The following is a 21,047-nucleotide window of genomic DNA, read 5'->3' on the forward strand; positions in this document are numbered from 1 at the left end:
GCCGCCGCCGCCGCCGCCGCGCGAGGGGAGGAAGTTGCCGCCGCCAACTGGCCGCGGGGACGCAGCAGCAGCAGCAGCAGCAGCAGCAGCAGCAGCGCGAAGTTTGGCCGCCGCAGGAGCCGCCCGAGTCGCTGCCTTCCCTTCCCGCCCGGGAGGAGGAGGAGGGAGGAGGAGGCGGGAGAAGAGGGCGCCGAGGACCGCCTGCCTGCCTCCCCTCATACACCTTCGCCGAGAGAGGGGGCTCCTGCCTCCGCGCGCCCTCGTGTACCCCGCGCACGCGCGGGATTGGGGGGGGGGAGGAGGGCAACTGGTGAGGCGACCCGCCTGTGAGGAAAACCCGAAGGGACGCGCGGGTGGGTGGGTGGGTGGGCAGACGGGCGCTGGACCTTCCCGCTCCGGGAGGAGGAAGAGGGCGTCGAGGACCGACAGCCTCCCCTTCGGGGAGCGGCAGAGCGGGGCTTCTTATTTCGCGCGCCTTCGTTTCCCCCCCCCACGTGCGTGCTGCGGGCGGGGGGACGAAGAGGCCAATGGGTGAGGCGACCCGCCTGAGGAAGATCCGAAGGGACGCGCGGATGGGTCGACGGACGCTGGACCTTCCCGCCCCGGGCTGAGGAGGAAGAGGGCGCCGAGGACAGCCTGCCTCCCCTCACACACCTTCGGGAAATGAAAGGGAGTGAGGGGCGCGGCAGAGCGAGGCTCCTTCCTTCGCGACCCCTCAGGAGGGCAACTGTTGAGGCGGCGCGCGGGGCGACCCGCCTGAGAGGAAGACCCGAAGGGACGCGCGGATGGACGGACGGACGCTGGACCTTCCTCCCCACCGGGAGGAGGAAGAGGGCGCCGAGGACCCCTCGTCTGCCTGTTTCCCCTCACGCATCTTCGGAGGGAGGGAGGGGCGCGGCCGAGCGAGGCTTCTTCTTTTTCGCGCCCTCGTTTTCCCTTCCCTCGTGCGCGGGGGGGGGGAAGGGGAGGAGGGCCGACCCGCCTGAGAGGAAGACCCGAAGGGACGCACGGATGGTCGGACGAGCGATGGACCTTCCTGCCCCGGGAGGAAGAGGAAAAGGGCGCCGAGGATCGACCGCCTGCCTGCCGGCCTCCCCTCACACACCTTCGGGGAGAGGAGGGGCGCGGCTGAGCCGGGCTCCTTCCTTCGCGACCCCTCGCCCCCTCAGGAGGGCAACTGGTGAAGCGGGGCGACCCGCCTGAGAGGAAGACCGAGGGGACGGACCGAGGACCGCCTGCCTGCCTCCCCTCGCACACCTTCGCCGAGAGAGAGGGAGGGGGCGGGAAGCGCGGCAGAGCGGGCTCCTTTTCCTGCCTTGGCCCCGTGCGCCCGGGAGGGCAAGTGGTGAGGCGGCGCGGGGCGACCCTCCTGAGGGGAAGCCCGAGGGGACGGACGGCCGTGCCCGCGAGCTCGTCGTCTCTGTCCCTCCCTGGCGGAGGAGGCGGCGGCTTTTTTCGGTGGGGGGGGCCGGAGAGTTGAGAGGAAAAGAAGAGAAAGAGAAAAAGCTCTGGTTGGAAATAATTACTGCCCCCCCCCCACAGACGGGAGGGGCGGCCGAGGGGGAAAAAGGGCCCTGCTCTTCTTTTTTTTCTGTTTTTGTGGAAGGAGAGGAGGAGGAGGAAGAAGAAGAGCTGGTTTCCTTGCAGATGTTTCATTACCCAAGTAATCATCAGTGCTAGAAGGGAGGTGAGTTTGCAGAGTGGAGGAGGGAGAAAAGGACAGGGGGGGGTTTCCCCTGGTGTTCTTTGAGCTGGGGGGGGGGCTTTCAGTACCCAACTAGGGAACATCATCAGTGCTAGAAGGGAGGAGGAGGGGGAGAAGGATTGTGGGGTCCTTGATGCTCTTGAACTTGGGGGCTTTCTCGCGGATGTTTCAGTACCTAACTAGGGAACCTCATCAGTGCCCGAAGGGAGTGGGGTGCTCGGATGAGAGCACCCCTTATGCCTTTCTAGCACCGATGATACCGTATGGCCAAGTTGGGTAATGAACCATCTTCCAAGAAAACCACCCAGCTCAGAGAGAATCAAGGACCCCCTCATTTCAATCCCGAGCTTCTAACGTTCTCCTTTATCGATAGGCTGGACGGTTAACTGGGGTGGCATCCGGCCTCTTGCTCTGAGGAGGCTTTGGACTAGATGACCTCTTGAAGTCTCTTTCAGCCCTATGATGTTATCTATGAGAAGAGCGTACTTTGTTTCCTTTGAAGCTGCAGTCCAAAAATGTTACATTCCCTTTTACACACACACACACACACACACACACACACACACACACACCGCCCCTGGGCCATCCTTCTACCAAAAGAAAAAAAAACAGACCTCTAGGTAACAATGCCTTATTCCGATTCTGCTCTTGTTTCTTAACTATCCCACGTTCATCATACTCGCAGTACAGTACATAGGGTGTTATTCGTTGACACAGGGGCCCTTCAAAATTGAGTGACAGGTCCAAAGTATTCATCAAAACGGGCAAATGTTAACTAAAGATTGTTCGTTGGTGGTAAATTGGGGGAACGTGCTGGAGGCGAGTCATCATCGAGGTTACAGCCTCCGTAGCCTCATGATAAAGCGGTGTTGAACTAGGAATAGCAAATCTGGACATCCAGGTGATTATAATAGGAGGATTTTAAGACAGGGTAGGTTTTGGGGGAAATGGTATAAGACAGGGGTCTTCAAACTTGGCCCTTTTATGACTTCTGGACTTCAGCTCCCAGAATTCCTCAGCCAACGTGCCTGACTGAGGAATCCTGGGAGTTGAAGTCCACAAGTCATAAAAGGACCAAGTTTGAAGACCCCTGGTATAAGACTTCTTTCCAGAATCACAGGACCATCTTGACTGACTGTTGAAGGGGAGCAGCATCTGATTCAACATTTCAGAATAACAGAGCTGAAAGGGACCTTGGAGGTCTTCTAGTCCAGCCCCGTGCTCAAGCAGGAGACTTTAGTTTATACCATTTCTGATATGTGGTTGTCCAATCTCTTCTGGAAAACCTCCAGTGTTGGAGCAGCCACAACCTGTAGAGCAAAGCCCTTCCACTAACAGGAAATTTCTCCTTACTGCTTCTCTGCTTGGTGAGTTTCCATCCGTTGTTTCTTGTCCTGCCTTCAGGTGCTTTGGAGAACAGCTTGACTCCCTCTTCTTTGGGGCAGCCCCTGAGAGATTGGAAGACTTGCCATCACGTCACCCCTAAGTCCTGTTATCACTAGACTCGACCTACCCAATTCCTGCAACCGTTCTGTGTGTTTCCCATGAAGTCCAGCCAGGAAGTTAACTAAAATGTTATAGTCTGTATTTATGTTTTTTTTAATGTTTTTAATTTGCACATTGCCCCAGAATCCCCCCACTCCTGGGAGAGAGATGGGCAATTTGTGAACGGGATAAAAATAAATAAGAATGAAACAATGCACTTTAGGATCTGTCAGATATGTGTGTGTGTGTCTGTGTTGGCATTTTAGGGGTGATTGGCTCAGCTCCGACTACTATGATCCAAAAGAAAAAGAAAAAACTCACATCTACTGAAGCAGGCAAAGGCAACAGAGAGAAAAATTAAGAGCCAAATATAAAACATGGGCTAGAAGCATGCATAATAATTTAGAAAATCCTTTTTTTTTTAACATCCAGGAACTGCCCACCGAGGAGTTCAGCCTCAGAAGATCCCTTGCCAGCTTTTAATGTTGCTTTGTTAGTCCTCTGCAACCTGGTGTAATTGCAAAGGGGAGGATGGGGAGGGGCAGGCTGCCAGAATTGTTGGATGTGCCATGGTGTGACACCTCCTAAGGGGTTTCTCTGGATCCTTTCCTCCCCACAGCAGTTTCCTCTCAAAGGTGAAAGAATAAGGTGATCTGCCTGGATCATCTCTTCCCCTCTCCCCGTGCAGGCTGCCAGCCCTGGCCCAGCTCCTTTGCATCTGATGTGCCTTCGACACCCCAGGCCTCGGGGGAACGCGCGGCCATCTGTTTTTACCTGGATGCGCGGCCAAATCAGCACCAAACCGATGCTCACCTGTTACAACTTTGCTGAGATGTTTCGCAGCTTCTCCCAGCTGAGTTGATTGAAGGGTTTTTAAATTACACACACACACACAGAATTATTTTTGACAGGACCGGATGGAGGTGGTGAAAATGCACAGTTCGACGTAGGCCTTTCTCTCACGCGGCGGAAGTAAATCGGGCATCCAGGGGTGAAGTTCCTGTTTGAGGATCTGTTCCAGAAAACTAATGGAAGCTCTTCTTGTGACTTAAGCTGGCTCGGTTTCCACAAATACAAAAATGACTTTTTTGGGGGGGGGGAAAGAAAATCTCCATGAATTTCAGCGCTCACAAACACAACAGGCTAATAACACAGTCTCTACTGCCAAATGTACAGCGCAGGCAAACGTTAGGTAGCTTTGCCAACACAATCCCATTTTAAACATCGCCCCAAATGCTTCCGCGCTTCCCCAACACGTCTTTTCCTGGATGCGTCCGTGGTATTCCAAGGAAGGGAATGAGCGTAATAAAAAAAAAGATGCTGTCGACATCTCATCGAGGAAGTTAATCTTCTGCAGGATCAATGCTCTGTCCTGGGAAAACCATGCGGGTCTCCTGAAACATACCTAAAAGCTGGCACTCTTAAAAGGAACGTGTAGTTGAGAGACACGTAAAGGTGCCCCCTGCTAACTCTGCAGCATGAGGAACAAACAGGTCCAGCTGCTTCCAATGGAGATGTTTGCTGTTTTGCCAATGATATCTTTTTTTGTTAAAAAAAATGGACAAGTTTCAGCATCGAATAAATGAAATAGTGAAATTTTGGCCGTGAAATAAAAAAAATCGAATAAATGAATGAAGTTTACAAATAAGGCAAAGGAAGGGATTTTGGAAGGATTCTGATTTTTGCAAAACAATTAAATCTGAGCACTGCTAAAGATTTCTCTGAAAGTATTTATTTTTTTCCTCTCTCTCTCAATACGCCTGATCAGAAGCCATCTCCCTTACTGCCACCCGTTTATCCTTTATCTTACATTTGTTCGTTTTTCAGGTTTCTTTGCCAAGTAAAATATCTTCCCGGAACTTCGCAAGAGTTTGAATTTGAAAGCTCTGCTAATCTGGGATCCTTGATCGAAGAAAATAAACAAATCCAAATCTGGAACGTTATCTCCTGCAGATTATGCCAAGTTTTAACATATTCAGTGCTGAGCTAACCCCCCCCCCCTCACACACACACACACACCCAATATACAGTTAGTCCTCGATTTACAGCCACAACTGAGTCCAAAATTTCTGTTGCTAAGCGAGACACTTGTGAAGCGAGGTTTGCTCCATTTCACGACCTTTCTTGCTACAGTTGTTAAGTGAATCGCCGTTCAAGTTAGTAACACGGTTGTTAAGTGAATCTGGCTTCCCCAGGTCGCAAAAGGGGATCAGGTGACCCCAGGACGCTGCAGCCATTATAAATACGAGCCAGTTGTCAAGCGTTCGAATTTTGATCACGTGACCCTGGAGATGCTGCAGCGGTCGTAAATGTGAAAAACGGTCCTAAATCGCTTTTTTTTCCAGTGCTGTTGTAACTTTGAACGGTCACTAAGTGAGCTGCTGTATATTATTTTAAGTAGCCTCAGCTCCCTGATTTCTAACTTGCTTTCTCTGGAACTGCATTTAACGTGCTAAGTAAATTTACGGTCCCCCGTTTCTTTCTTGTCTTCTAATACGTACAATTTGCAAACTACACGTGATCCTGTCCTCCCGATATATATTTTTTATTTCACTGCCGCCTTTATTTATTTATTTTTATTTATTTATTTATTTATTTTAATTCCATTTATATCCTGCCCTTCTCCGAAGACTCAGGGCGGCTTACAAGCTTAGCAGTAGCCTTCATTCTATGTATATGCCTGCTTATTATTAGGGCTTTCACACACACCCCCAAGCGGCATTATTACAAAGTCAGCTTAATTGCCCCCCAACAATCTGGGTCCTCATTTTACCTACCTGGGAAGGATGGAAGGCTGAGTCAACCTTGAGCCTGGTGGGACGCGAACCTGCACTAATTGCAGGCAGCTGGTGTTACTTAAGGAGGCATTAGCCCACTGCTCCACCAAGGCTCTTTATGTTACCTTTTCAGGAATGTGAGAACCAGAGAAAACAGAGGCATGAATATTATCCACATATATATATATTTCTTGGGACTGTATGAATATGCACAATACTTTCTTAGACTTTATTGCCGGGACTGTCACAATTCTACTTATAGAGGCTGTTGATTTACAACAATTTGTTCAGTGACTGTGACTGTTCAAAGTTACAGCGGCATTGGAAAATATGTCTTATGACCGTTTTTCAAACTTACGACGGTTGCAGCATCCCCAGGGTGATGTGATCGAAATTCAGACGCTTGGCAACTGGTTCACATTTATGACGTTCGCAGTTTCCTGGGGTCATCTGATCCTCTTTTGCGACCTTCTGACAAGCAAAGTCAATGGGGAAGCCAGATTCACATAACAACCAGGTTACTAACTTATCAGCTGCAGTGATTCACTTAACAACCGTGGCAAGAAAGGTCGTAAACTGCGGCAAAACTCATTAACAAATGTCTTACTTAGCGGCAGAAATTTTGGGCTCCACAGTGGTCACATGTAGAAGACCACCTGCATTGTAAGTAGAAATTCTTGCAAGGTATACATACATAATTTATATACCGCCCTGAGTCCTTCAGGAAAGGGCGGTATATAAATCTAAATAAATAAATAAATAAAATAAACATATTGTCTAACGACATTGCAGTTTTGAGGAATTTATTCAATGCCTTACATGTGTTTTTTTCTCTGTCAATAATAATAATGTTAGCATCTTGCTTTAATTAGATAATCAATCCAAAGTGGCATTAAGGGTAAGTTCACTAATCAGCACTACAGTCAATTTTCCATACTTTTAGAGGTTCTATATCAACACTTCCTGCAAAAAGTGTAAGATTCAGCTAAAATCTCTACACTCACCCAAATATCGCCCGATGTTTTCTACCAGCGCCTAAACACTTATGCAACCATTTACAGTTTTAAGCACAAATAGCCTAACACAGAAGCAAGTAACATTATGTTTATATGTACACTGAGAGCTTCTGCATCGGAGACCAATTCCTTGTGTGTCCAATCACACTTGGCCAATAAAGAATGTTCTGTTCTGTTCTATTCTATTCTTCATTATTCTATTCTATTCTATATTTCTAATTCTATTCTATTCTACTCTACTCTACTCTGTTCATTGCTAATTCTATTCTATTCTATTCTATTCTATTCTATTCTATTCTATTCTATTCTATTCATTATTCTATTCTTTATTTCTAATTCTATTCTATATTTCTAATTCTATTCTATTGTTATTTTTCTAATTCTATTTCTATTTCTAATTGTATTCTATATTTCTAATTCTTTTCTATTCTACTCTATTCTGTTCTTTATTTCTGATTGTATTCTATTCTTTATTTCTAATTCTATATTTCTAATTCTATTCTATTCTACTCTATTCTGTTCTTTATTTCTAATTCTATTCTATTCTTTATTTCTATTTCTATTCTATATTTCTAACTCTGTTCTGTTCTATTCTATTCTATTCTATTCTATTCTATTCTATTCTATTCTATTCTATTCTATTCTATTCTATTCTATTCTATTCTCTATTCCATTTCATTTACTCTACTCCTATTCTATTCTATTCTATTCTATTCTATTCTATTCTATTCTATTCTATTCTATTCTATTCTATTCTATTCTATTCTATTCTATTCTATTCTATTCTATTCTATTCCATTTGAAGGTCAAAAATGGTCCTTCTAAGGATGATGTTCATTGCAAGACTGAAGACACATGTACTCCACCGTCCTTCAGGATCAATGCAACAAGCCAAATTTTTAGCAGTGATACATTTCGCCACCATCTCCTGCAAAACCCCAACAAATCCTCAAATGCAGACCTCGTGAGCAGGGCGAGCAGACTGTATAATAGCAGATCTGAAATCATTTCAGGGGAAGGGATTCCGAATTAAAGGAAATGCACTTGTTTGTATGAACAGCATTAAATTTAATTCTTTAATTTATTTCTACAGGATACAGTGATGGATTATCCGGGCAATTACAGAAGCTGCTTAGACCAATTTGTGGAAGGTAAGATTATCAAAGGCAGTTAAAAGATATACAACCTGCCTGACTGGTATTCTTTTGATCCTTAATAGCTATATATTATCTGAGTCTCCGCAGATCTCTCATTTTCTCATCCATCTTGTCAACTTCCCCCAAAATATCTGCGAGATCCAACGGACCCTCTGATCTGGTCCAGTAAGTTTATTTTATTTATTTTAATCCCATTTATATCCCGCCCTTCTCCGAAGACTCAGGGCAGCTTACAATTTAAGCACAAACCAATGTGCTTAGCAATAGCCTTCATTCTATGTGTATGCCTGCTTATTAGGGCTTTTGGGCCCCCCAAGCGGCATTATTACAAAGTCAGCTTAATTGCCCCCAACAATCTGGGTCCTCATTTTACCTACCTGGGAAGGATGGAAGGCTGAGTCAACCTTGAGCCTGGTGGGACGCGAACCTGCACTAATTGCAGGCAGCTGGTGTTACTTAAGGAGGCATTAGCCCACTGCGCCACCAAGTTAAGTTCCTTCAACCCTTTTTAAACATCGCTTAATTTGCAAGTTCCCACAACTCTTTTGATGGGGAACTGGATCTTATTAGGCTGCTTAAAATGTTACACGCGTCACAGGTAGCCCTCGGTTTATGATCGCCAATGAGCCTATAATTTCGGCCGCTAAGCGAGACATTTGTTCAGTCAGTTTTGCCCCGTTTCACAACTTTTCTCGCCCCAGTTTGTGAAGCGAATCGCTGCAGTTGTTAAGTAAGTTACAAGGGGTTGTTAAGTGAATAGGGCTTCCCCATTGAATGTGCTTGTCAGAAGGTTGCAAAAGGGGACACCACAACCCAACAAGCAAAGTCAGTGGGGATGTTATAATAATGTTATAATAATAATAAGAAAAAAGTTGGAAGGGACCTTGGAGGTCATCTAGTCCAACCCCCTGCTCAGGCAGGAAACCCTATGCCATTTCAGACAAATGGCTGTCCAGTCTCTTCTTAAAAACTTCCAGTATTGGAGCATTCACCGCTTCTGGAGGCAGGTAGTTCCACTGGCTAATTGTTCTCACTGTCAGGAAGTTTCTCCTTAGTTCCCGGTTGTTTTGTGTTTCAGGGAAAGCCGCCCTTTGTGATTTGATTTGTCCATGCCCGATATGTCATCAATTTAGAACAAAGGCTTGAAACTCCGAATCTTGTGTTCATGGCTTCTTGCGTTAACTCTTTTTATGCAAAAAAAAAGGAAAAAAGGAAGAGAAAATAGAGCCACTGTGTTACTATTTCTTTGTTTCTTTAAAATATTTATAGTCAGCCTGCCACGCAAAGCTTCCTCAGGCAATAGACAACATTAAAAATAGATTACGTGCCACATAAAATGCAATGAAAGGAAAACTCTTCAGAGCAAAACAGAATCCTACCTTGCGGGCCAGACAGCAGCATCCCGAGGTGCGCAACGCCAGGGAGAATAGAAAAATCTTACAATCCCACCTTGCAACAAGGTGGGCACCTGACCAGAGATGGGGGCGTCAGAGAAAAGACTGTCCTTTGCTGATGTCAAAAACAAAATCTGTCCACGGTGAGGAGAGACTGCAGCTTCGGGGGGGGGGGGAATATATATTTTGAAATAATAGAAAATACTCGTAGCTCGGGTTTTAGATTTTGGCAGTGGTTTGCTCTCCACGTTTGTTTCAATTTGGCTTCTGAACGTTTCGTTACCAGACTAGGTAACGCCATCGGTGTAGGATTTCCCTGTCCTATTTTCATTTATAAGCTAAGGAAAACAGGACAAGATAATCTTTTTGGATGATGTGGCCTAGTCTGGTAACAAAATCTTCAGAAACTCAATCAGGGGTCCCCAACCTGATTTAGCTGGCTCGGGAATTCTGGGAGTTGAAGTCCACAGGTCCTAAAAGAGCCAAGGTTGCCTACCCCTGCCTTATACCATTTCGGACAAATGGTTGTCCAGTCTCTTCTTAACGACCTCCATTGATGAAGGACCCACAACATCTGAAGGCAAAGCTGTTCCACTGGTTAAATTGTCCTCACTGTTAGGAAGTTTCTCCTTAATTCCAGGTTGCTTCTCTCCTTGATCAGTTTCCAACCATTGTTTCTTGTTCTGCCTTCAGGTGCTTTGGAGAATCGGTTGTTTTAAGAAGACACAGCAAAACCTTTTTGGGTTAAAATACATTTATGGTTGGAGAAAATGACTAAAAAAACCAAATAGACTTTAAACCAGAATTGTTTTTGTTAGGAATAATCGGAGCTCGTTACGAGAAAGATTGCAGATACTTAACACTACACGTACTAACAGCAGCAAGGATTGTATTTGCCCAACATTGGAAAAATGAAAACTTACCAGCTGAAGAATTACTAATTAAGAAAATTCTAGAGTGTGCAGAAATGGATAAGATTGACTTTACAGATAAAAGAGAACAAAGACTTTAAAACATGGGATCATTTCTATCAATGGCTAGAAAAACGGGTTAGAGAGAAAGGAATGTGATATATAATTTTGAATATATATTAGCAAGAAGAGGGCTACTGAGTGATTAACATATTGTTTATAATAATTAACTACTGTATATCTATTATTGTTTGTTAAACACATGTACCCAGACATTATGCTGTTTGCTAAATATTGAGAATGTTATTTGGAAAAACCCTAACCCCAACCCCAACCCTAATCCTAACCTTAACCCAAATCCCAACCCTATCCCTGACCACACCTTATTTCTAACTCTATAAAAACTAATAAAATCTATACAAAAAGAAGACACAGCAAAACTGTTTCTTGGAATCTGGGCGTCCAGCAGACAATACATTTGCCAACTTCAACGACAGGAAAATCTATGCTGCCACCAGCCAACACAGTTGCTATTTAGTTCCATCACCGTTAATCCTTACTTAACCGTATAGAGGCAGTCCTTGACTTACAATCGTTCATTTAGTGACCTTTCAAAGTTCCAAAGGCACTGGGAAAAAATGACTCGTGATCGTTTTTCACACTTACGACCCTTGCAGCATCCCCAACGATCGTGTGATCAAAATTCAAACGTTTGGCATCTCTTTATGACCACTGCGGTGTCCCGGGGTCACGTGATCCCCTTCTGACATGCAAAGGCAAGCCAGTGTTGCTAACTTCACAATTGCAGTGGCAAGGAAGGTTGCACAATGGGGCAAAACTCACTTAACAACTGCCTGGGTTTAGCGATGGAAATTTTGAGCTGAATTGTAGTCCGTAGGTGTTTTTTTTTTTAAATCCCATTTATATCCCGCCCTTCTCCGAAGACTCAGGGCGGCTTACAATTTAAGCACAAACCAATGTGCTTAGCAATAGCCTTCATCCTATGTATATGCCTGCTTATTAGGGCTTTCCCCCCCCCCCAAGCGGCATTATTTATTTATTTATTTATTTTATTGGATTTGTATACCGCCCTATTTCTGTAGGACTCAGGGCGGTTTACAGGGCAGTTAAAACCATGAATACAAAAAGTTAAAAACAATTAAAACAATTAAATTAAATTCAAGCCCCAAGAGTAAATCTAAAACCCAGTTAAATTTACAAAGTCAGCTTAATTGCCCCCAACAATCTGGGTCCTCATTTTACCTACCTGGGAAGGATGGAAGGCTGAGTCAACCTTGAGCCTGGTGGGACTCGAACCTGCACTAATTGCAGGCAGCTGGTGTTACTTAAGGAGGCATTAGCCCACTGCTCCACCAAGGCTCAAGGTTGAGGATTACCTGTCCTGAGTAACATTATATTTCCTTCCCCCCCACATCGCTATTGATTTTGTAAAGTTTCGAGGAGGAACTGAATCATAAATCAGTTCTACAAACACCAATAAAACCTTTCTAGACAAACTGAAGAATGGACAACAAGCTGCAACGGCTCTTCGGCGGAGTCACCCAACACGTTGTGTTTATTCAGTTGAACAGCCATATTGATTCAATGTTTGTAAATTACACGTTCTCCCAGTCTGGCGCTGTAGAAAGGGTTAGAAGCTGCTATTAATTCAGAAAGTGAGAAAGGGCCTGTTAATTTATGAGCTGTTAGCTGAAAGTCCTCAAATCTGAGTATTGCTTTCTTCTGGGAACGAATAAATGTCGAGGCATCTGTGCTGAAGAGAACCTGCTTCCTTTTTTTAATGGCTCTTTTTGATTTTTTAATTTGAAATGGGTCGATAACTTCCGGGCGCAATTTTCGTACCGAAGCTTCGCGTTTTTCTGGCAGGCTGGGTATTTTCCACCTTAAGTTCTTAAAGAGATTCATTTGAATTGCAAACGGTGCTTATTTTGCATGGTTCTTGTGAAGAAGAGCTTGAGTCTATTTAATATATACAATAGAATTAGGGAAGAAGTCAGTCTGTGCTTGGAAATCATAAAATCAGTTACATTTTGCTAATGCGTTGGTAAGAATTTCATCCAGCATTCCAAAACGATCTTAAAATAGGTGGCACGTGTAATGCCAATCAAAATAGCTGATCAAATGTTCCAACGTTACATCTGAAAGAGGCTTAATTTTATTTTAAAATTCCACCACTCTCTTGGAATTGCCATTCCGTAAGAATGATGTTTGATCTTGTACATCCACCGTTTTAAATTGATTACATTCATGTTTGTATATCTCCGGAAAGTGCATTGAAAAATTACAGGTATTAAATCAAGTCGATATTCTTGAAAAATAGGTACACTGTATGCTAAGCGCTGACAGAGATATGAAATATAAACCAGAATTTATCTATAATATTTGAGACCCTTTAAGCAACCATTCAACTGTTGACATTGCAGTTCAAGGATGCAAAAGACCTATTGATTCATGAGTTAAACAGAACCCAGGCCACTTCCTTTGTAAAGTTTATGATTCATAGATAGGAAAATAAAACACACCAAAAAATTCTTACGCTGTGGATTGATTTTTTTTGAGAGCGAAATTTCTGGGAAAGAACAGCTGATTTTTAGGGCTACTGGTAATGCCGGCTGGATTAGATTTTCAGTTATTCTTTCAACCAATATTCAACCAATTTCAAGGAGAGAAATGTCTGGCTCATATCAGCGAGGTAATTAGTAATCCTAAAATAAACAAAGCTTACATCTTGTGTTCATCTTTGGATTAACACTAGCATTTCAAATAAATATCTCATCCATGAAATCAGTGAGAATGCACAACCGCCCAAAGGTATGTACTGCATTTTTTAAAAAACAAAACATCGTTTTTTGGTTTCATTTAGTATTTTTAAGAATACAAGTATTATAACATCCAGATTCAGCCATAGTTTTCGTTCCATACAGCATTAACCTGGTGAACTCCCAAGCTTCCTCCTTCCGTTATATATTCAAGAGGGACAGTATTTGATATGTATATGTAGGGGTGTGTTATATAGTGTGTGTATATAGTATGTTTAGGTGTGTGTCATGTATGTGTTTCATTTTGAGTAGGCAATTCCATTCCATTCTGTATTTCTATTCTATTCTATTCTACATTCTGTTCTATTCTGTTCTATTCTCTATTTCCAGTGCTTTTTTTGTAAAAGAAAAAGGTGCCGGAACTCACACATATCATACAACCTGCCTTGCTTAGCCTACAAGGTTCCATCCAAAAAAGGTGCCGGAACTCCGTTCTGAGCGTTCTATGTGAAAAAAAGCCCTGTCTATTTCTATTCTGTTCTATTCTATTCTAATTCTGTTCTGTTCCATTCCATTCTGTTCTCTTCTCTTCTGTTCTATTCTAATTCTATTCTGTTCTATTCTATTCTATTCTATTCTGTTCTGTTCTAATTCTATTCTGTTCTATTCTCTATTTCTATTCTGTTCTGTTCTATTCTATTCTAATTCTAATTCTGTTCTGTTCCATTCCATTCTGTTCTCTTCTCTTCTGTTCTATTCTAATTCTATTCTGTTCTGTTCTATTCTATTCTATTCTGTTCTGTTCTGTTCTAATTCTATTCTGTTCTATTCTCTATTTCTATTCTATTCTATTCTATTCTATTCTATTTCGATTCTGTTCTGTTCTAATTCTATTCTGTTCTATTCTCTATTTCTATTCTGTTCTGTTCTATTCTATTCTATTCTATTTCTATTCTATTCTATTCTGTTCTGTTCTAATTCTGTTCTGTTCTATTCTCTATTTCTATTCTGTTCTATTCTATTCTATTCTATTCTATTCTATTTCTATTCTATTCTGTTCTGTTCTAATTCTATTCTGTTCTATTCTCTATTTCTATTCTGTTCTGTTCTGTTCTGTTCTATTCTAATTCTAATTCTATTCTGTTCTATTCTCTATTTCTATTCTATTCTATTTCTATTCTGTTCTGTTCTGTTCTAATTCTATTCTGTTCTATTCTCTATTTCTATTCTGTTCTGTTCTATTCTAATTCTGTTCTGTTCTATTCTATTTTATTCTGTTCTGTTCTATTCTAATTCTATTCTGTTCTATTCTCTATTTCTATTCTATTCTAATTCTAATTCTATTCTATTCTATTCTATTCTGTTCTATTCTCTATTTGTATTCTATTCTGTTCTATTCTAATTCTACTGTTCTATTCTATTCTAATTCTGTTCTGTTCTGTTCCATTCCATTCTGTATTTCTATTCTATTCTATTCTATTCTATTCTATTCTATTCTATTCTATTCTATTCTATTCTATTCTATTCTATTCTAATTCTATTCTGTTCTATTCTCTATTTCTATTCTGTTCTGTTCTGTTCTATTCTATTCTATTCTAATTCTAATTCTATTATGTTCTATTCTCTATTTCTATTCTATTTTGTTCTATTCTAATTCTACTGTTCTATTCTATTCTAATTCTGTTCTATTTTATTCTGTTCTGTTCTATCCTATTCTAATTCTATTCTCTATTCTCTATTTCTATTCTGTTCTATTCTAATTCTAATTCTAATTCTAATTCTAATTCTAATTCTAATTCTAATTCTATTCTATTCTATGATGCAAGAATAATGGACTCCTTTAAAGAAAACCAACCTAGAATGAAGGACAAATTCCCTGAGAGTGAGAACAATCAACCAGTGGAACAACCTGCCTTCAGAAGTTGTGAATGCTCCATCACTGGAGGATTTCAAGAAGAGATTGGACCATCATTTGTCTGAAATGGTATAGGATCTCCTGCCTGAGGAGCGGGTTGGACTAGAAGATCTCCAAGGTCCCTTCCAACTCTGGTATTCTGCTATCCAGTTGCTGTCCCTATTTTTCACCAACCAGTCTTCCAAAAAAGGTAGCAGAAGGTGTTGATGTAAGACTAATGCAATACAATACGAACATATGTTCCTGCCCACGCCAGACAAATAAAATGCAACCTCCCAACAGCCCAGGGTTGGGATATCAATCAATCAAAATTACACACTCAGCTCGGCATTAAAATCCTTACCTACATCAGCACCATTCAAAAAGATGTATTTTTGTTCCCCTCAAGCCTCCACCGGTAATATCCATAAATTGCCGGCTGAACTGCAGAAGAGGCAGTGAAGGAAAAGTCAAAATCTGCCTGGCTGCCATTACACCTTGGTTACAAGGAGGTGGCTGGCGTTAATCAAATTGCACGGCTTTAAAAAAAAAATGGAACTGCATCAGAGTTTTAACCCAGAGTATTAACCCGGAATATCTTAATCCTTTTGCAGGAATTCCTTCCTGCCAATCTGCTATGTAACTAAGTTGGCTTGGCGTGCCGCCTTTTAAGGGCCCTCCCGCTTTAAAATGCCCAAACCTTTTCCCCAAGCCGTTAAAAATGTCCATTTATAAGCTTCTATGGACTCCAGAAGATGGTAGAGGACAGGAAGGCCTGGAGGAATGTTGTCCATAGGGTCGCGATGGGTCGGACACGACTTCGCAGCTAACAACAACAACAAGCTTCTACATTTATTTGCAACTCATTTATTTGACCTGGCATACACTGCATATAGGAAAGAAGAAAAAAAAAGTTAACAAGTTAAACAACGGCAAAGATAAAAGATCAAAACGTTCTGTTAACGGTCTGTTATGGTGTTTTACTCGTAGAAAATCTACACAGTTTCCACATGTAGTAACCACCCCGATCATTATCTCCGATCGACCCAGGATAAAAATACCTTTCTTTGGTTCTTAATAATGAAACATTTCCTTAGGTTTTTAACTGGGAACTTTCCCGATGATTGCATCTCATTTCCAAGGTCTTTGTTGAAAATACAGGTAGTCTTCGACATACGACCAGAAAGGAGCCCAACATTTACGTTGTTAAGGGAGAAATTTTTTAAAGCCGGTTTTGTCCCACTTTATGACTCCTTTTTGGACAGGTTGCTTAAGTGAATCGCTGCCGTCGTTAAATTAGTAACACGGTTGTTAAGTGAATCTGGCTTGCTGCCCCCCCCCCCCCGTTGGCTCTGCTTGTCGCAAAAGAGGATCACGTGACCCCGGGACACTGCAAACCGTCGTAAATGTGAATCAGTCGTCAAGCATCCTCATGTAAATCACGAGACCACGGGGACGCTACGATGGTCTTAAGCGTGCAAAATTGTCATACGTCCCTTTCCCCCCCCCAGTGCCGTTGTAACTTTGAACAGTCGTTAAATGAATGGCTGTAATTCAAGGACACCAGAAGCTTGCAAATTTTGTAAAGCCTGTTTTGCAAAGGGGGGGGACAGCTATTATTGCAACAGATCCGTCAGTGTTCAGCGGGGGGGGAGGGGATATGTGTTGCCTTTTTAAAAAAAAAAATCACATTTTTTTGTCTAGTCCTGTTTTGTCTCTGTTCGTTTTTTATTCCTCTCTCTCTCTCTCTCTTGGATTTTGCATTTTAAACTTTTGAATAATTTTATTTTATTTTGTTTTGTTTAAATGCCAATTTATTTGAAAAATGACTGAGTCTCTGCAGCTACAGACACAACAGCGGTGCCTACTGTGACCTCCCTTTGATCGGGCTCTCTATTAACTTTAGCAGCCATTTAGGCCAGGATTATGAATTGGGTGCCACCGTCCCTGGCAATCTAAGCTCCCGCATATCATGGCGAGCCATATGAATGCCTGCTGTGGCTTATTTATCTTCCGATGATGGATAACGGGATTATTCCTCCTCCTGTGCATGAATCACGAGAGGCAGTTCCTCCGCGAAGACGGGAAGACAATGATCGCGGCAGTTTCGACTTATCAAACCTCGCCAGACAGTTGTTTAGAGGGTGAACCTCGCGGATTTATAAATGCATTATTGTGAGTTGTGCTAGTCCCATTTGGTGTGCTATAGTTATGTATCAAGATGGACCTATGGTGTCTCTTGGGAGGGGTACACTGCAAACTCCCCACTCAGCTGCTTTTCAACCAGAAATAATGAAGGATCTGACTTACAAGGGTAGGAAGCAAAATTACTCACGAATGTTTTAGAAGAAGATTAGAAAGCCGACCGAAGCAGAATCGAACCCCGGTTACATCGGAAGTCATAATTATCGATGGGAATTAGAAAGGATGTCATGCGAAATAAAATCACAAAATTGTATCTCACTTCTTTTGGCCACGGTCGTGTGGGGGAATTCACTGGAAAAAGCAGTTAGGTTTGGAAGAATTAGCAATAAAAGGAAACCAGGCCGCCAAAGGACACGGAGACTGGACCCCATCGAAGCTGAGCGTAGAGAAACTCAAAGGAGCAAGGCAAGATCGGAAGATGCATCTCTAAAATGGTTAAATCATGGCAACTGGACCAAAGTTTGTTAATCTTACTCTTACTCTGGAAAGACTGCAGAGAAGAGCAACAAAGATGATTAGGGGACTGGAGGATAAAACATACAAGGAACAGTTGTTGGAATTGGGAATGTCTAGTTTAATGATGAGAAGGACGAGGGATGACATGATAGAAGTCTTCCAATATTTCAGGGGCTGCCCCAAAGAAGAGGGAGTCAAGCTATTCTCCAAAGCGCCAGAAGGCAGGACAAGAAGCAACGGATGGAATCTAATCAAGGAGAGAAGCAACCTGGAACTAAGGAGAAATTTCCTGACAGGGAGAACAATTAACCAGTGGAACTCCTTGCCTCCAGAAGTTGTGGGTGCTCCATCACTGGAGGTTTTTTAGAAGAGACTCAGACAGTCACTTGTCTGAGATGGTGTAGGTTCTCCTGCTTAAACGGGGGGGGGGGGGCTGGACTAGAAGACCTCCAAGGCCCCTTCCAGCTCTATGCTATTCATCACCGCCATTTTAAAAATGTGCGTCTTAAAAATTAGAACCGAGAAGAGATCCTTGTTGTTAAAAGATTGAGAGATCGGTGAAGGCCACCTTCCAGGAAACTGCAACTTTCCACGGACGGGGTAAGTTGGAAGAGGCCATTTGGGGGCCACTGAAGTTAGCCTCCTAAAAAAGTACAAGATAAAAGAAGTAATTTTGAATCTTAACAGCTGTAGAATTGGAAAGGGCCACGGAGGCCACTGAATCCAACTCCCAACTCAACACAAAAATACATCCACTGCAAGGGGGGGGGTGCGTTTCCTGGGCTCGGAGTAATTTGGTCCTTCTTGAACTGATCCTGTTGCCAGGAAGGTGTTTGAATTCAGTTGGAATCCTTTTCTCTTGCAAATTAAACACATTATTCCATTCCGCTGGAACGGTGGATGCCCCTTAGACCTTCTCCCGTGCTACATCCTTTTAAATATTTGAAGAGCACTCTCCACGTTCTCCACCCAGTCTTCTCCAGGAGGAACTTGAGTTCGCTCGATCGAAAGGAATTAAGGGAACTCAAGTCTGTGTTGCTGTTCATCTCGTCTGTGCAAGGCTGAGCTTTCGATGCAATTTGGAGGGACCAGGAGCTCAGCAGCAAGGTTGGCTGCTGTGAGGCAAGACCTCAAGAACATGACTAACGAGAGATGCCGTCTCCTGGGATGCCAGGAGAGAGAGATAACAACAGAGTTGGAAGGGACCTGGGAGGTCTTCTAGTCCAACCCCCTGCTCAGGCAGGAAATCCTATGCCTGTGGTGGCGAACCTATGGCACGGGTGCCACAGGTGGCACGCCGAGCCCTCTCTGTGGGCACGCGTGCTGTCGCCCCAGTCCTAGGCCTTCAGATGGTCTTTCTAAAACCTTTTCGCTTTAGGCCTCCGCCGTGTACAAAAAATAAAGGTTCAATCAATCAATCAATTTCAACTTCTCGCGGGGGGGAAAAAAGTTCTCGCAAAGTTGGAATTGATTGATTGAACTTTTTAGTCCCACCGCCTGCCGTTACCACGGCAGCCACGCCCACCCAAAGGGCCACACCCACCCGGCACCCGATGATACATAAGTGGGTTTGGGGTTGCAGTTTGGGCACTCAGTCTCTAAAAGGTTCGCCATCACTGCCCTATGCCATTTCAGACAAGTGGCTGTCCAGTCGATTCTTAAAAACGTCCAGTGTTGGAGCGTTCACCGCTTCTGGAGGCAGGTTGTTCCACTGGTTAATTGTCCTCACTGTCAGGAAGTTAATAATAATAATAATAATAATAATAATAATAATAATAATAATAATAATAAGAAGAAGAAGAAGAAGAAGAAGAAGAAGAAGAAGAAGAAGTAGTAGTAGTAGTAGTAGTTGGAAGGGACCTTGGAGGTCATCTAGTCCAACCCCCTGCTCAGGCAGGAAACCCTATACCATTTCAGGCAAATGGCTGTCCAGTCTCTTCTTAAAAACCTCTAGTGTTGGAGCATTCACCACTTCTGGAGGCAGGTAGTTCCACTGGTTAATTGTTCTGTCAGGAAGTTTCTCCTTAGTTCTAGGTTGCTTCTCTCCTTGATTAGTTTCCATCCGTTGCTTCTTCTCCTACCTTCAGGGGCTTTGGGGAATAGGTTGACCTCCCCTCTTCTTTGGGGCAGCCCCTGAGATATTGGAAGATAATACACAATATATAACATATAAAGAACGGTTGCTGGAACTGGGTAGGTCTAGCTTAATGAAGAGAACGACGAGGGGGGAATGATAGCAGTCTTCCAATCTCTCAGGGGCTGCCCCAAAGAAGAGGGAGTCAAGCTATTCTCCAAAGCGCCAGAAGGCAGGACAAGAAGCAACGGATGGAAACGAATCAAGGAGAGAAGCAACCTGGAATTAAGGAGAAAGTTCCTAACAGTGAGGACAATTAACCAGTGGAACAACCTGCCTCCAGAAGCGGTGAATGCTCCAACACTGGAAGTTTTTAAGAAGAGACTGGACAGCCACTTGTCAGAAATGGTATAGGGTTTCCTGCCTGAGCAGGGGGTTGGGCTAAAATACCAACTTTATTATTAGTAGTACAGAACTTGGTTTAGTGACCGTTTATAGTTACAACGGCACTGGAAAAAAAGTGACTTGACGACCGGTTTTCAGAGTTATGACCCTCACGGCATCCCCGTGGTCATGTGATCAAAATTGAGAGGTTTGGCAACTGGTTCCTATTTGTGACGGTCCCAGTGTCCCCCTTTTGCGGCCTTCGGAGAAGTAAAGTCAATGGGGAAGCCAGACTGACTTCACAAGAGCAGCGGTTCACTTCACAGCCCTGGCGAGAAAAGTCATAAAAAGCGGGCCAAACTCATTTAGCACCTGTCGCGCTTAGCAAACAGAAATGTTGGGCTCAACTGTGGCCGTGAGGACTTAGACGTTAAAGGCTGAATAAGGTAGGGACGGCACCTTCAAGATTATCGCTTCAAGAGTCATCATTTTCCGTAAGCTAAGGACCACTATTTGTAATGGTAACCATTATTCTTTCGAGTCTGTTGCCTTTCTGGATATATAATTAAAAAAATATGACAGCTTAAAATCTGAGGAGCCTCTATTGGCGCTATAACTTTATTGCCAAGTTGTCACAGATTTAATTAAGTCTGGAGGATGAGCAATTACAGGTCATTTTGTATCCTGGATGCCTTCATTTTAGGGATAAGTCTCCGTAGCAAGAGTCTCTTTAGCCCCCTTGCAGCCATTTTTGTTTTCATTTCAAGATGTACTCCCCAATGTAAAAAATAGTCTAAAAGCGGTTACAA

At 43.2% G+C, this 21,047-nt stretch overlaps 1 protein-coding gene across 1 annotated transcript in view; it reads right to left on the bottom strand.

The window, feature by feature from the left end:
* Nucleotides 1-10,217: 10,217 nt before the first annotated feature.
* Nucleotides 10,218-21,047, bottom strand: part of ORC5 (origin recognition complex subunit 5) — a 90,457-nt gene continuing 79,627 nt past the window's right edge. The window contains exon 15 of the mRNA XM_081331325.1: nt 10,218-10,269. Within this exon, the coding sequence (XP_081187451.1) occupies nt 10,224-10,269 (46 nt within the window). The 3' untranslated portion in view covers nt 10,218-10,223. The remainder of the gene's footprint in view (nt 10,270-21,047) is intronic.

The sequence above is a fragment of the Vipera berus genome (assembly GCF_964194415.1).
Source record: "Vipera berus genome assembly, chromosome: 6".
Taxonomy (NCBI): Eukaryota; Metazoa; Chordata; class Lepidosauria; order Squamata; family Viperidae; genus Vipera; species Vipera berus.